This window comes from Garra rufa, chromosome 1, assembly GCF_049309525.1.
Source record: "Garra rufa chromosome 1, GarRuf1.0, whole genome shotgun sequence".
NCBI lineage: Eukaryota > Metazoa > Chordata > Actinopteri > Cypriniformes > Cyprinidae > Garra > Garra rufa.
Genome location: NC_133361.1, coordinates 45114612 through 45130841, shown reverse-complemented (window position 1 = coordinate 45130841; position 16230 = coordinate 45114612). Strand labels below are relative to the sequence as shown.

The 16230-nt window shown below is 37.7% G+C and overlaps 2 protein-coding genes across 2 annotated transcripts; one reads left to right on the top strand and one right to left on the bottom strand.

The window, feature by feature from the left end:
* Positions 1-4382: 4382 nt before the first annotated feature.
* Positions 4383-7376, bottom strand: LOC141335846 (heat shock 70 kDa protein-like). The gene is made up of 2 exons (XM_073841405.1): positions 6723-7376; positions 4383-6464 (listed from the first exon to the last, which is right to left on the bottom strand). The coding sequence occupies exon 2, from the start codon at positions 6446-6448 to the stop codon at positions 4517-4519; it is 1932 nt and encodes a 643-aa protein (XP_073697506.1). The 5' UTR covers positions 6449-6464; positions 6723-7376; the 3' UTR covers positions 4383-4516.
* Positions 7377-9328: 1952 nt separating this feature from the next.
* LOC141335835 (heat shock 70 kDa protein-like) lies at positions 9329-12255 on the top strand. The gene is made up of 2 exons (XM_073841395.1): positions 9329-9583; positions 9964-12255. The coding sequence occupies exon 2, from the start codon at positions 9987-9989 to the stop codon at positions 11916-11918; it is 1932 nt and encodes a 643-aa protein (XP_073697496.1). The 5' UTR covers positions 9329-9583; positions 9964-9986; the 3' UTR covers positions 11919-12255.
* Positions 12256-16230: the final 3975 nt, after the last annotated feature.

Genomic DNA, 16230 nt, shown 5'->3' with positions numbered 1-16230 from the left:
CTGTGACAAATACAATCAACTTTAAAGACGGGTCTTTTCGTTATCATATTTGACCAGTGGCGGTTCTACACGGAGGCCAAGGGAGGCCCGTGCCCCTGTAGACATGTCCTTGGCCACCCCTGTGGCCCCCCCATACTGACCAAATAAAATAAAATAAATTAATTATGGTTTTACACACGAGCGCCAAAAGCGGAACTAATGCGACGCATCGTTCTACTTAAATGGGTAAATTAGAGCGGCGCACACAAACACTGCAGCAACAATTAGAACTACTCTCGGATAGAGGAGCTACGATTTATTTCTCCTGTTGCAAGAGTCGAAAGTAAGCAAAACAATTTCATTTCGTGAGTGACTTGATGTTCTTGCACATAACCGTGTTACTTTTGTTTTTCACACTGATAATTAAATCAAGTTTGTAAATGGCTTTGTAAAATCTTTGTTAACGTTAGTTAATAAAAATATACAGCTGTTCATTGTTCAGGGTGGCCGCGGATCCTTAAAAAGTCTTAAATTCCGTTGTCCTAAAATAAGGCCTTTAAATGTCTTAATTTGTCTTAAATCTAAATCCAAGGGTCTTAATTTTTTTACACTTTGAAAAGGAAAAGTTTATCGTTTTGAGGAGAATCTCCTGCGCAGGTTCTAAATCTGTTCTGTTGCTAGACACGCGCTTGCTTGACAACGCCTCAGTGTTGCCAGATTTAGCGGGTTTCCGCCCAACTACACGCATTTGAATCGCAGATTAGCTGTTAAATTTAACCATCATAGAGTAAAAGTTTATAATTAGCACATGTTTTCACGTTGCCGCACACAACTGGCGCGAGCACGCGCAGAGAGAGAGGCGCGCGGCGCGATTCACACAGATTGATTCCTCTTTAACTGCTATTTGAACGGAAACGTACATATGTCTTGATACCCGTTTTGGTATTCTGTTTAACAGTCGTTTACGTCTTCAGTGAACCGAAACAGCTGAGAAAGAGATGCGTGCCAGTATTCGGTTTGGGCATTTGGCCTTAAAGAGACAGCGTCCTATAAATACCTGCAGTGAGAAACACTAGTTATTTTACAATTAATTATTAAATTTCCCCTCCTGAATACTAGTGTTATTGATTTTATTACTAACTTTATGTTGTATTCATTTACACTTGTCATTTGTGTAATTGTTCTTGTTTTGTTACTGAACTTTAGTTCAGATAGTAGTTTTTGCTGTGGATGAGAAGTAGCCTACCTAAAGTAAGCATTCAGTAATTAGGAAAAAACAAACTTTTTTTTTTTTTTGCCGATCCATGACTCAAAATCCGTGTTTGTTACACTGTTACATTGGCTTCAAATTGTGTGAGAGCCTTGACTTTGTCATGGAATAGAAAATAATTTCTTCTTCTGGAATAGTGTTTTCTGTTGAATATTCCCAAGAATAATCAGTTAAATAAAATAATAATTTAAAATATCTTCATAGTTTTGTGCTAGACTTTTGCGGGACTTTCAATTTTGTCTTAAATTTTGTTTGAAAATGGTATTAAAAAGTCTTAAAATGTCTTAAATTTAACTTGGTCAAACCTGTAGACACCCTGTTGTTAGTTCATGATCAAGTGCCGGTTTAGTTCTGCTGAAACTCTACACCTCTGAGAACTCTCTCATTAAAACAAAGAAAGTGTAGCTGTAGACATGATGTAAATAAGAGATTAATTGTACTGTGTAAATGTGATTTCATTACCTTTTATTAACTTTGAGAGATTGCGATGAACTACAGTAATGTATGAGTGACAGCTTTCCAGTGATTGTAAGGGGAGCGCGCACTTTTAAGACTATAATTAATTCAGAATTTGAATTCATTTATTCATGGATTCACTCTCTGATAACGCAACATCGCCATTGCTATCGTGCAGCACATAGGCTACTACATCAGTTACACAAACTAAGAGAAGGCAAAGCAGGTGCTTACTCATCAAAATATGTCTAAACAGCCGCACTGCACGTGTCGACACGCGCCCGTGAGTAAACATTATTTTTTTCTTTCACCATGCAGCAAACGTAAAAAATAATTAAACCGTTTAACTTATAGTACTTCTTACTGTCGATTAACAGTGAACGGTCAATATGAGCATCCCTAAAATGTTTGTATGATTTTAAAGTAAAATAAAGTTTATAATCTTTAAATATCACTTGTTGTCATTTTTTAATGTGCCCCTCTGGTTAAACACTGGCCCCTCCTTGGCCCCCCTAGTCAAATTTGTCTAGAACCGCCACTGTATTTGACTGCACGCTTATACACAAGTGCTTTATGTTTTTACGTGTCTTTAGTCTGATCCGTATATTGCGTTAGTCCAAAAGGCAATACTTGCAGTATTTCTAAAACATATATATAAACTAGTCAAAAGTTATATAAGAGGTTCGTTTTAACTATCAGATATGAGCTATAAAATATTGTTTTTGTTTGTGATATTGTTAATAGCGTAATAACTGTATCGACTGAATGCATATTATCGTTTACTGTATTTATCTACAATAACAGTTTAACAGGCTTAAAAATTAAAATTAATTGCAAGAAACGCGTTGTGTTTACTATACTTATTTCAGTTTGGGGTAAAGCTTAATCTTCCATTGGCAACAATTTAGCTTTATAAAAATGTCAGAAACGGAACACATCAAAATCTTGAATACAGTTAAAGTAGCCTAAGCTGCATAATATACTGTGGGTAAAGATATATATTAATGATAATAAAATAATAATGTGTACGTGCATTGAATGAAGTTTTTATAAAATGTCTTTACATATTGTCTTAATGTGTATCTGTATTGCTAAATTTACACATTGAATAAATGAGGCCCCACAGTAAAGTTGTTTATATTACAGTGCAGTCTTTGGATTACTTTAAAACTAAAATACTAATTGCATCTACATCTAGATTTGATACACCATTTAAAGATGCAGCTTTAGAACAGTTAATAATTCCATCTTCATTTGGTACTGGTGCCACTGGTGCATTTCACTGCCCATCAATTCATTTAGTAGCTTTAGGTAAACAGGTCATTTGTAATACATTCATAAGAAACATATGAGAAGTAATCTGTGCCACAATTTCTTGAGAAACAATAATAATGGAAGAAATAAACTACAAAATATCACCCTTAATACAGTAAACAGTGACCTCTGTTGAAAACAGAGCAGAATGACAACTCATGCAACAAAGTCTCCAATGTTCCAGAATCATCTGTAGCTTTATTGTGAATCATACATACTCATTCCCACAGTACTACAGAAATGTAAAACAAATTAAAACAATACAATTAAAGAAAAAAAAAGAGAAATTACGCATTAAATAGCAATAATGTGACAATGTTTATTTAAGAAATAGAAAAAAATAAGAAAAGGAAATTTTTGTGTTGAATTGCTTTTATGTTTTTTTAAAGCTTACTTTCTCTCTCTGTATTTGAGTCTCTCCCTTCACCCCCACTAACCCTGTAGTGCTCCCATGCTGTTGTTCACAATGATTAATCTATGCCTCTTTCTCTTCATGTCTGGTAGGAACATCCAGGATTTCATGCATATTGTTCAATAAGTGGACTTCCAGAAGACCCATCAGACCTTCACTATCCCGGTTTCACTTTTTTTCACTCAGCTAGTGCAACTTCAAACTGACACACTCAGTACATGCCAGCAGCTGTGCTGAATATTTATTCAGTAAATAACAGAGTTATAATAGACAAAATCAATAATTTGATTGGGAAAATTAAGTTTTCAAAATCTGTGATGCCACACAAGTATGGTACCAACTTAATTATAGATATTCATTTTTAAGTGTTAAGTGAAAACTTGTTGGGACAACACCTATAGACCTCATCTGTTTTCCTATTCTGCTTGGAAAATGTTTTGTTAATAGATAAATCAATATATTTAAACAGCAAAAAGATGTACAAGGTGTTGACCCTCAATCTTGCCTTTTTTCCTAAAAGAGTATTTTAAGATTTTCTTTGGCGAGTGTGACAAAACTGAAGACAAAGAAAAGAAATCTTAACAGTTTATCTATTTGTTTAAATTCTGTGTTGTCATAGTTGTTGGGTTTTGTACAGTGAATGTTGACGTCTGTGGCGTCTGACTGATTGTGTCGCATGATGTTGTCACATTTATCAGTGAAAAATATATACTCCCCTAAACTATTGTATGTTGCATTGAGTCACCCTCTGAAGTAGGATATTTGTCATACACTTATTTCTGCCAAATTATAACGCTCTTTTAAATAATGTTTTCATCAACATGATTTGTCTTGGAGTCTGTAACCAGGCCTTCTGAATAAGAACACATTAGGATATGTTTTTAATTAAAAAAAACTTTATTAACAATGTTCATTATCCATAAAAGACAATGCTTATATTTACATCTTTTCAGTATATACATATTCAAGAAATTGGAGTGGTTAAATAACAAAACAGAAACATACAAACAGCAATGTCATACAAAAAACAATTCTCGCTCAAATTGTTAAATGAGTTCTGACAGACAATTAACAAGTCCATAAATTTAATCCACCTCTTCAATAGTTGGCCCCTGAGCACCGGCTCCTGATGCTGCACGTGCCTGAGCTCCACATCCTCCAGCTGGCATCCCTCCCTGGTACAGTTTAGTGATGACTGGATTGCAGACTTTCTCCAGCTCCTTCAGCTGATGTTCAAACTCCTCCTTTTCAGCCAGCTGGTTGTTTTCTAGCCAACTGATGGCCTCGTTACATTTCTCAATAACCTTCTTCTTGTCATCCTCACTGATCTTGTCTTTTAGTTTCTCATCTTCCACACTGCTCTTCATGTTGAAGGCGTAAGACTCCAGAGAGTTTTTGGCAGCAATCTTCTCTCTTTGCATATCATCTTCTGCTTTGTACTTGTCTGCTTCCTGCACCATCCTTTCAATGTCCTCTTTACTCAGTCTGCCCTTGTCATTAGTGATGGTGATCTTGTTCTCTTTTCCAGTGCTTTTGTCCACCGCTGACACGTTTAGGATTCCGTTGGCATCGATGTCAAAGGTCACTTCAATCTGTGGGACTCCACGTGGTGCAGGAGGAATTCCTGTCAGCTCAAATTTACCCAGCAGGTTGTTGTCTTTTGTCATGGCCCTCTCTCCCTCATAGACCTGGATCAGGACACCAGGCTGATTGTCTGAGTAGGTGGTGAAGGTCTGGGTCTGTTTGGTGGGGATGGTGGTGTTGCGTTTGATGAGGGCCGTCATGACTCCACCTGCGGTTTCAATGCCCAGAGACAGTGGCGCCACATCCAGCAGCAGCAGGTCCTGGACATTTCCAGATGTGTCTCCCATGAGGATGGCGGCTTGAACCGCAGCACCGTAAGCCACTGCCTCATCTGGATTGATGCTCTTGTTCAACTCTCTGCCGTTGAAGAAATCCTGCAGAAGCTTCTGGATCTTTGGAATTCTTGTTGATCCACCAACCAACACAATGTCATTGATCTGGGACTTGTCCATCTTGGCGTCTCTCAGGGCTTTTTCCACAGGATCAAGTGTTCCTCTGAAGAGGTCTGCGCAAAGCTCTTCAAAGCGAGCTCTGGTGATGGACGTGTAGTAGTCGATGCCCTCGAACAGTGAGTCGATCTCAATGCTGGCCTGAGAGCTGGAGGAGAGGGTTCGCTTGGCTCGCTCACATGCTGTACGCAGCCTCCTCAGGGCCCTCTTGTTCTGACTGATGTCCTTCTTGTGCTTCCTCTTGAATTCTTCAACAAAGTGATTCACCATGCGGTTGTCAAAGTCCTCTCCACCCAGATGAGTGTCTCCAGCTGTGGCCTTCACCTCAAAGATGCCATCTTCAATGGTCAGGATGGACACATCAAAGGTGCCTCCGCCCAGGTCAAAGATCAAGACGTTGCGCTCTGAAGCTTTTCCTTTGTCAAGGCCGTAGGCAATGGCTGCAGCTGTGGGCTCGTTGATGATTCTGAGGACATTCAGTCCAGCGATTACTCCAGCGTCTTTAGTCGCTTGCCTCTGGGAGTCATTGAAATAGGCAGGAACTGTGACAACTGCATTTGTCACCTTTTGTCCCAGATAAGCTTCAGCAATCTCCTTCATCTTCACCAGGACCATAGAAGAAATCTCTTCAGGATTAAATGTCTTGTTCTCTCCTTTGTATTCAACTTGAACTTTTGGTTTTCCTCCATCACTGACGACTTGGAAAGACCAGTGCTTCATGTCAGACTGCACAACCGGGTCATCAAACTTTCTGCCGATCAGCCTCTTAGCATCAAACACAGTGTTGTTGGGGTTCATGGCCACCTGGTTTTTAGCTGCGTCTCCAATGAGCCTCTCAGTGTCTGTGAAGGCAACATAGCTGGGTGTTGTTCTGTTTCCCTGGTCATTGGCGATGATCTCCACTTTTCCATGCTGAAACACCCCCACACAGGAGTAGGTGGTGCCCAGGTCAATTCCAATAGCAACTCCTTTTGCTGATGACATGTTTGATTGGAGGTATCTGTAGTAGAACACAAAAAATAACACTCAGAATCAGAAATGATTTTAAATTGCTAGAAATTATTCTGTGAAGAAAAATTTCATATTCTGTTCATTGCTTTTTTTTTCTGTGAAAACTGACTATTAGTGAATATCATTTTATAGTTTATTTAGACTACATGTACTTAAAATGTATCCTACATATAAATTCATAATCTATACACATAAATTACACAATATATTTAGCCTATTCCCTACTATAAAATAAAAGTAGACTTACCGTAGAGTAGATTCTTAAATATAATAAATGTACACCTCGTCGCGGAGAAAGTCGGGTCAGACTGTGTTTTGCTCGCTTTACAGTTCGCTCCTATTCAGCTCAGTTTCGTTAGTGTCTGCCATCCGCTCTTTAAATACACTAAAGCGCGCACCCGTTCAAACTCTACACACTTCTGGAAGCGTCCAGCGAATCAGACCAATCAAAACACTGCAGGCAGTCACGTGCCAGCGTTACGTCAGCTGTCACTGAAGCAACTCAATGAAGGGAAAAGCTCTGGACACTTCGAGAATTTTGCCTTAAAATACGCCAACCAGAGAAAAATAAGTAACTTTAAAAATATGTCTTTTGCTAACCTATCAGTTCATTGTCTCTTCATGTTTCTAGTGTATTTTGGCCCGTATGTACCACAAAGCGTTGTCATCCTTAATGAAAATAAAATAGCATCTCTTGTTATTATCTTAAATACAAAATAACACCCATTATAAATAGAACTTGGACTTTTATTGACAAAAGAGCAGAATGAAAACACGTTCAACTTTTCAACAAAATGCTGTAGAGCTCTTATGTTTTAAATAAGCTTGTACTTTCCTGAGAGGTGATTTTAAATTATATAGTTTTAATTCGAGTTGTGTTACAGTTACATGTTAATGCATGTAGTGGTAAAATTGTAAATAAAACTGACATTAACATATCTTGTATGAAAAGACCAGTAAATGGCATGCTCAAACAAGACTCAGACGGTAAAAGGTAATATCTAATATCCTGCTACACATTTATGCTGTAGATCCTGAGATAAGCAGCAGGGGTCAACATTACCTGATTGTAAAGCAGACAACTGCACATGCCTGGATCTTATGCCTTCTGGAAGGGCTTCTTCTTTGAACCCTGACATGATAACAGCAAAAAAAGAAAAAAGAAAAACCTGCATTAATCTCATTGGCTTTAGATACAGATATCTCATCTGAACACCCCTCCAACACTAACTGACTTCTTATGGAACACACAGTCCCTCACCTATACACATACACATATATAAGATGTTCAATTACTAGTGGAATTATACATTTCATCTAGTGTGCAAGACCATATGATTTGTTAATTATAACCAAGATTACTACAAGACATGGACCACAGGTGACACTGTCCATCATGACCATGTGACTACAAATGTGTTTGTTAGCATGACTCATAAATAGACAGATATTCTAGGAAAACACCTCAAAATGTGTAGTTACCTTTATTTTTAATAGTATTAAAATTGGACTTTTTTTGATAGTGTAGACTTCTACTGTTCTTTGACTGTAATCTTTTAAGATTTATGAATTGGCCTCATGGTCATGCAAGTGTCTCACTCTAACCAAGATTTTTTTTTTCTTAGAAAAGGTGGGACAGGAGGAATTTATGCAGATCAAAACATACCCCTCCACAGAAAGAACAATCTCAAGAATAGAAGAACAATAAAATACCCTTATCAAAACATAAGTGGAACGGTAAAGAGGATCTGCATACATATATGGCATTGACACTTAACTTGAATATGAAAAAAAAAAACTATGCTTATTCCTTATTTATTTAAACCAGTCATCTCTTCAGACTAATTGCATGGAAGCAAATTTTATTTTCTAACTTAATAGTGGACAACAGCACCTTCTGCATTTTATTATTAGACAAATAGATATAAAACTGTATTCCTACTCACATTTTGCATATTAATAAAGTATTTCATGAATTCTATTCTAAATATCTAAATACAATATTATTAAGAGCATTTTGCTGATTAATTAAATGATGTCCTTATCGGATTATTTAACAGGGAACATCCACCCATATAGTGAAGGTTGAAAAGTTCTGGATTGATATTGAGGCCATTGATTCATTTTACAGCCCATAAGTTAAATAAATTGCGCATTTGTAATAAATTGCGCATTTGTCGTGTTCCACAATGAGCATTTCAGAAGGAATAGAAACAGTCTTGAGAGAAAAGCAAAATAATGCAGGCAACAGAGACCTCTGTTGACAATAGAGCAGAATGACTGCAACAAAGTCTCCGACGTTCCAGAATCATCTCTAGCTTTACTGTAAATCACACCCTAATTCCCTCAGACGAGAAAAACGTGTCTATATTTAGTGAAAAGAAAAAGAAAGTAAAAGAAAATACAAATACAAAATAAGAGAAACTAGGTACTGGAAAGCAGTTTTATTCCACAAAAATGCTTCAGTTATATTATCAAAGAAATTGAATAGATTAGTTTGGCATTAACTAGACAAAGAACCTCTTATTACACTTTTGTTGCAATCTAAGATTCAGTCATTCATTTAATTATCTTCAAAATTAAATTACAAATGTATTTATATAATTACAAAAAATGACAGACATTGGTTAATTGGCTATTTATTAGGCCCACTACAATCTTTGATTTTTGCCTTGATAATCGAATATAACAAACAAGTTTCTAACATAGAAATACCTGAGAGATGTTAGGCTATTTGTAGGCCTATTTGCTTTTAAAAACATTTCCGTAACATAAACTAAAAAAAGGTATTAAAGTAGCTTAAAAAACACTATTACAGATTAAGAGGTTCACTATAATTTTACGATCTCACGTAGACCCAAGACATTACAGAAAACTCTAGAAATAGCTAGAACAGTCTATGAGATGACACGACTGTGTGGGTGGAGCCGTTCTACTGTGCCGCGTTTTGATTGGTCGAACTCGCTGGCACTTTCGAGAAACTTCAGCAGCTCTACCCTGGAAGATATAAAACACGGTCAGATCGGTCATCAGACGGTGTATACTTAGGAAGAGATCGGAAAGAACGAGACGACGAGCCACAATTACTCGTGACAGAATTCATACAAGGTAAGTTGAAAAATGATTAATACTACCAGTAGTCTACCACTGTTCGTTTATTTCTGCTGCGTTTCAGTACGCATGCCACAAACGTACAATGCTTACTGTAAATTATGTTTCATCCTATACTTATCTGTTTCACGATTAAGTGTCGATATACATGTGTGTTGAACAGCCGCCTAATGAATTACTAATTAGGAATCTATTTACAGGCGTTATATTTAAGTGTGTAATATTATTATTAAATAATATTATTATTAATATACAGCGAACATGCAAAAAAAAGAGTTATTCATAATAAAAGTTTAACTGCAAAAATAACATTAATGGTGAAAATTAGTGATCTTACATTGCAGTGATTTTGTTTTTCTTTTGCTTGATGAATACAGGTAGACATAAAAAGAAATCAAACATGTCATCCGCAAAAGGAGTTGCTATTGGAATTGACCTGGGCACCACCTACTCCTGTGTGGGGGTGTTTCAGCATGGAAAAGTGGAGATCATCGCCAATGACCAGGGAAACAGAACAACACCCAGCTATGTTGCCTTCACAGACACTGAGAGGCTCATTGGAGACGCAGCTAAAAACCAGGTGGCCATGAACCCCAACAACACTGTGTTTGATGCTAAGAGGCTGATCGGCAGAAAGTTTGATGACCCGGTTGTGCAGTCTGACATGAAGCACTGGTCTTTCCAAGTCGTCAGTGATGGAGGAAAACCAAAAGTTCAAGTTGAATACAAAGGAGAGAACAAGACATTTAATCCTGAAGAGATTTCTTCTATGGTCCTGGTGAAGATGAAGGAGATTGCTGAAGCTTATCTGGGACAAAAGGTGACAAATGCAGTTGTCACAGTTCCTGCCTATTTCAATGACTCCCAGAGGCAAGCGACTAAAGACGCTGGAGTAATCGCTGGACTGAATGTCCTCAGAATCATCAACGAGCCCACAGCTGCAGCCATTGCCTACGGCCTTGACAAAGGAAAAGCTTCAGAGCGCAACGTCCTGATCTTTGACCTGGGCGGAGGCACCTTTGATGTGTCCATCCTGACCATTGAAGATGGCATCTTTGAGGTGAAGGCCACAGCTGGAGACACTCATCTGGGTGGAGAGGACTTTGACAACCGCATGGTGAATCACTTTGTTGAAGAATTCAAGAGGAAGCACAAGAAGGACATCAGTCAGAACAAGAGGGCCCTGAGGAGGCTGCGTACAGCATGTGAGCGAGCCAAGAGAACCCTCTCCTCCAGCTCTCAGGCCAGCATTGAGATCGACTCACTGTTCGAGGGCATCGACTACTACACGTCCATCACCAGAGCTCGCTTTGAAGAGCTTTGCGCAGACCTCTTCAGAGGAACACTTGATCCTGTGGAAAAAGCCCTGAGAGACGCCAAGATGGACAAGTCCCAGATCAATGACATTGTGTTGGTTGGTGGATCAACAAGAATTCCAAAGATCCAGAAGCTTCTGCAGGATTTCTTCAACGGCAGAGAGTTGAACAAGAGCATCAATCCAGATGAGGCAGTGGCTTACGGTGCTTCGGTTCAAGCCGCCATCCTCATGGGAGACACATCTGAAAATGTCCAGGATCTGCTGCTGCTGGATGTGGCGCCACTGTCTCTGGGCATTGAAACCGCAGGTGGAGTCATGACGGCCCTCATCAAACGCAACACCACCATCCCCACCAAACAGACCCAGACCTTCACCACCTACTCAGACAATCAGCCTGGTGTCCTGATCCAGGTCTATGAGGGAGAGAGGGCCATGACAAAAGACAACAACCTGCTGGGTAAATTTGAGCTGACAGGAATTCCTCCTGCACCACGTGGAGTCCCACAGATTGAAGTGACCTTTGACATCGATGCCAACGGAATCCTAAACGTGTCAGCGGTGGACAAAAGCACTGGAAAAGAGAACAAGATCACCATCACTAATGACAAGGGCAGACTGAGTAAAGAGGACATTGAGAGGATGGTGCAGGAAGCAGACAAGTACAAAGCAGAAGATGATATGCAAAGAGAGAAGATTGCTGCCAAAAACTCTCTGGAGTCTTACGCTTTCAACATGAAGAGCAGTGTGGAAGATGAGAAACTAAAAGACAAGATCAGTGAGGATGACAAGAAGAAAGTTATTGAGAAATGTAACGAGGCTGTCACCTGGCTAGAAAACAACCAGATGGCTGATAAGGAGGAGTTCGAACATCATCTGAAGGAGCTGGAGAAAGTCTGCAATCCAGTCATCACTAAATTGTACCAAGGAGGGATGCCAGCTGGAGGATTTGGAGCTCAGGCACAAGGAGGATCAGGGGCTGGTGCTCAGGGGCCAACTATTGAAGAGGTGGATTAAAACATCTCAGGATCTGAATGGTGCAGGGACTGATAAAACATTTCTCTTTGACTCTTCCCTTTTTTTTTGAGGCCTCATTCCATTATGATTTATTTTCCTCTAATGCTCACACCTCATACATTATGTACAGTTTGTACTATCGTTGCACATTATATTAGTTCACTCTATTTTGCTGCTAAGTATTCAACTTGATGTTACTTTGCCGGCATGTTTCTACCTAAAAATAAGCTTGAAATTTTCTAAGGGATTTTAAATTATTTATCGTTCATGTTTTCTACTGTTTCATGTTGACGAATTTTGTGGTGAAACTGTAAATAAAAATTGTTAGTATTTTAAATTGTGTAGTTTTTTTTTTTTTTTTTTTTTAAGATTAGATTAGATGCATTCTTTACAGGAAATTACATTTTCACAGCAGCTTCAGCACACTAAAAGAATGCCAATCAAAACATGCCCCGCCACAGAAAATACACATGACATGCTTTCAAAAACATCCTGGTACATCTCCATAATCCTCTCACATTTACAGTACATTTAGCTGTTTTGTTTGTTCCATAGTAACACTAAATCTCATCTTAATTGTTAGGAACAAATACTGTAACTCTATGCAGTGGTTCTGAAACTTTTTATACTACAGTAAGTACCACATCAGAAAATATTTGGTTCTCCAAGTACCACAATAATGACCAACATTAAAATACAGTAGCGAAGTAGGCCTAACTATTCAGCTACAGCTCTGCACAGTTCAAAAGTGAGGCAGTTTTATTCCTAATAAGAATATTTATTGTTGTCAGCCACTTTAACATTGTAAATACACAGTTTGAACATTAACACTGCACAGTGCTTACATACAGGTAAATAAAAAACTTAAATAATGATTCCTTCTCATTTACTGGCATACTTTAACTCTATAGTGGACAACTGCACCTTCTCATTTATTATTAGACAAATAGAATGTATTTCCATATTCACACCTATGCAGAATGCACACTGTTTACCTCAAAGTTGATCCGCCCAGTGCTGTTTACGCATACTACAACCACATATAGATGCTTACGTTCATAAACCAACTGAATATACATCTGCTAGAATAATTGTAAAATAAATTGTAGTATTAAATGATTGTAATCGACCAACATGTTAAATAATTTCCATTCAGCAAAAAAATAGCGACTGAAAAGAGAACAAAATGTCTATATTAAGTCCTAGAAGATACATTGTCCTTGGATCCTAGCAGGACTGTAATACAGTATGTCAGTGAGTGACACAGGTGTGTGTGAGTTCTAGACTTATAACCAGTCAACAATGTCACTGTAAACAAGCCTGTGACAGCTGCATCTGAGAATTTGACTTTCTGTCATGTTTCACATGCTCACATTTGGTCCCAATTACCACACATTTGGAAAAATGTGAATAAATGTACATTTTACCATTACTATTTATAATGCTAAGGTAGATTTTTGGCAAAATATGTAGGGTAGACTGAGTACATTTGAGACAACACCTTAAATAACTTGCATACACTGGAACCCCAAGCCATGATTTTTACTTCACACGTGTATTAGTGTTTCCTTTTAATCGTGGGACATTTGAAATGTGTGCGTCTTTCCTTTCAGAAGATATTGGCAAGTTTTTTTTTTTTTTTGAGATTTTAATTTCACCATGTCCCTTCCACAATGAATAACTTATTATTCTATTATGATTGTTAAACTTAACATATATCATTGCAAATGTTACTCTGTGCTCTACGAACAGACATTTTACGACATTGTGCATAAATCTGAATTTAAAATAAAATTGCACAGTTGTAATTTATTATTTTGTAATTTATTACATTTGCTATTAATGGTTAGCCACCGTTAAGAATGGGTGTCTCAAAATGCACAAAAAGAGACAAAAGGCAAAAATGCACCTTAACTACTATTATCAATGTATGATATTTTAGTACATAAGTAAAAAAAAAAAATATCATGTGAAATATCACTTCATTTCATAGGGGTGTAAGGATATGTGACCCTGGACCACAAAACCAGTCTTAAGTCGCTGGGGTATATTTGTAGCAACAGGCAAAAATACATTGCATGGGTCAAAATTATTGATTTTTCTTTTATGCCAAAAATCGTTAGGAAATTAATTAAAGATCATGTTCCATGAAGATTTTGTGTAAAATTCCTACTATAAATATATCAAAATGTAATTTGATTAGTAATATGCATTGTTAAGAACCTAATTTGTAGAATTTTAAAGGTGATTTTCTCAGTATTTTGATTTTGTTGCACCCTCAGATTCCGGATTTTCAAATAGATGTATCTCGGCCAAATATTGTCCTATCCTAACAAACCATATATCATTAGAAAGCTTATTGATCTTTCATATGATGTATAATCTCAGGTTTGTAAAATTTTACCTTATGACTGGTTTTGTGGTCCAGGGTCACATATGCCTAGGTCACGATACGGTACGTATCCCGATATTGGGTTCACGATACGATACGTATCACGATATTTTGAACAAAAATTAAAACATGAAACTGAAAATCAAACAACAGATTTATTAAAAAAAAAAAAAATTCAATTTCTATCAGCTTTACATACAAAGTCACATTTTAAGGTTTAATAAAAATCTTCTGTATTAAAATTAACAACTAGGTCTGTCTGTCACTGTTGTTTTTTTTTTTTTTTTTATTTTATTTAACATGATAGTGATAAAATTGTCAAGATGTCAAATTCTTTAAACCTGCTAGCGATGCAAGATTCTTTGTGTGTGTGAGTCCTACCCGACGGGTGAACCGCTATAACTGACGTAACGGTGGAATAATATTTATCTGTCAGGTGCAGTGCGGGTGACATGCACGGGTATTTGCTCTTTGGACTCAATCCGGTACACGCTGACGCTGCTCTCAAACGGCCCCGTGCTTGTGTTCGCGCTCTGTCTGAAGACCGTTTAAAAGCCCTTTCACATGGGACGCGTCAAGCGGTGGAATCTCTGCGCGCCTGCCCTTTCTCTCATGGGTAAAGTGTTTTGCGTTCGAGCTGGTGTTCGCGACGCGGTCTCGGGGTAAACGTATTGCAAACAACAAGGTCTCCTTTTACTTTACAAAAACAAAATAAATGAAACGTAATGAAAATACTATATGTGTTATTTGCTATTTGTCATTTTATGGGACAATGACTAGCGTGGTTTTCATGTCAGACACAGTTTAATATGACATTTTACACTTAATTGTATTTTTACTGCGCAGGCTATACTACACGCAGTTTCTGGATTTTTTTCTTTATTAATAGCCTTTCTCCGTATTTTATGGATCATACAGCTCCGAAACGTTGCCATACTGCTGACTTAAAAGAGGAGGGAGGGTCCGCAATCTCTGGGTTGGTTGCCATGTTTCCTCACGTTCTTCTTCAACTAGCTCAATTTTTGCAGGCAGGCGTCACATGATTGGAAAGGTAGTCACAGGGTATGTCGCAATTCTCCCTTATCACACCGCGACACAGGATCGTGGATCTGAGTGTCGCGATTTCGGTTTCATATCGCGTATCGTTACAGCCCTAGCATTTCAGCATCTTGTGTTTGTGTAGTGATGAAAAAAGCAGAGAGTGTCTCTACTGTACTCAGTCCGCCTGTTGAAAAAAAAACAGCATATGCTGGTTAGGTATGATTTGGTGCTGGGATGCTGTTTTTTTTAGCTGGTTTATGCTGGTCCTGTGCTGGTTAATGCTGGTTCTTAGCTGGTCAAGGACCAGCATAAACCAGCATAAACCAGCATCAAAACATACCTAACCAGCATATGCTGTTTTTTTTCAACAGGACTACCCTAATGAAAACTAATCACTGATTACTATGGGCTGCGTTTTTCAAAAAAGAAACGCAGATCGTTATTGTTTACACTAAATAAATGTAATAGATTAATCAGCCCACTTTAGTTTTGTTTTTAGAATTGTTTGTGTTAAAACAGACTGAGTTTAAAAAAAGTACTTATAAACACATTTAAATAACTTATGAAACGAAATGAGGCTAAGCTAAATTATAGGCATTTTATCTGCTCCATAAACAATTTTATATAGAGAGGCCTACCTTATTTTCTGAAGTGTTGAAATTATTAGAATGTACATTAGCTTGTTTTTCATCTATTGGTTAAGATTTACAACAAATTTCCTTTAATTTTCCCATTGGTCTAAACCGAAATGAATGACAGACAGCAAGCCGTTGTTGCTTACAAACCATTTTTTTTAAAACTCAGTTAAGACTGCGCTTACAAGGATACTGGCCCAAACTGGCATTTTGGCTTAATTTCATGTGTATTTATTTGTCTGTT

What these genes read in the sequence shown, in the direction of transcription:
- LOC141335846 (XM_073841405.1), bottom strand. Translation starts at nt 6,448, where the DNA reads ATGTCATCAGCAAAAGGAGTTGCTATTGGAATTGACCTGGGCACCACC.
- LOC141335835 (XM_073841395.1), top strand. Translation starts at nt 9,987, where the DNA reads ATGTCATCCGCAAAAGGAGTTGCTATTGGAATTGACCTGGGCACCACC.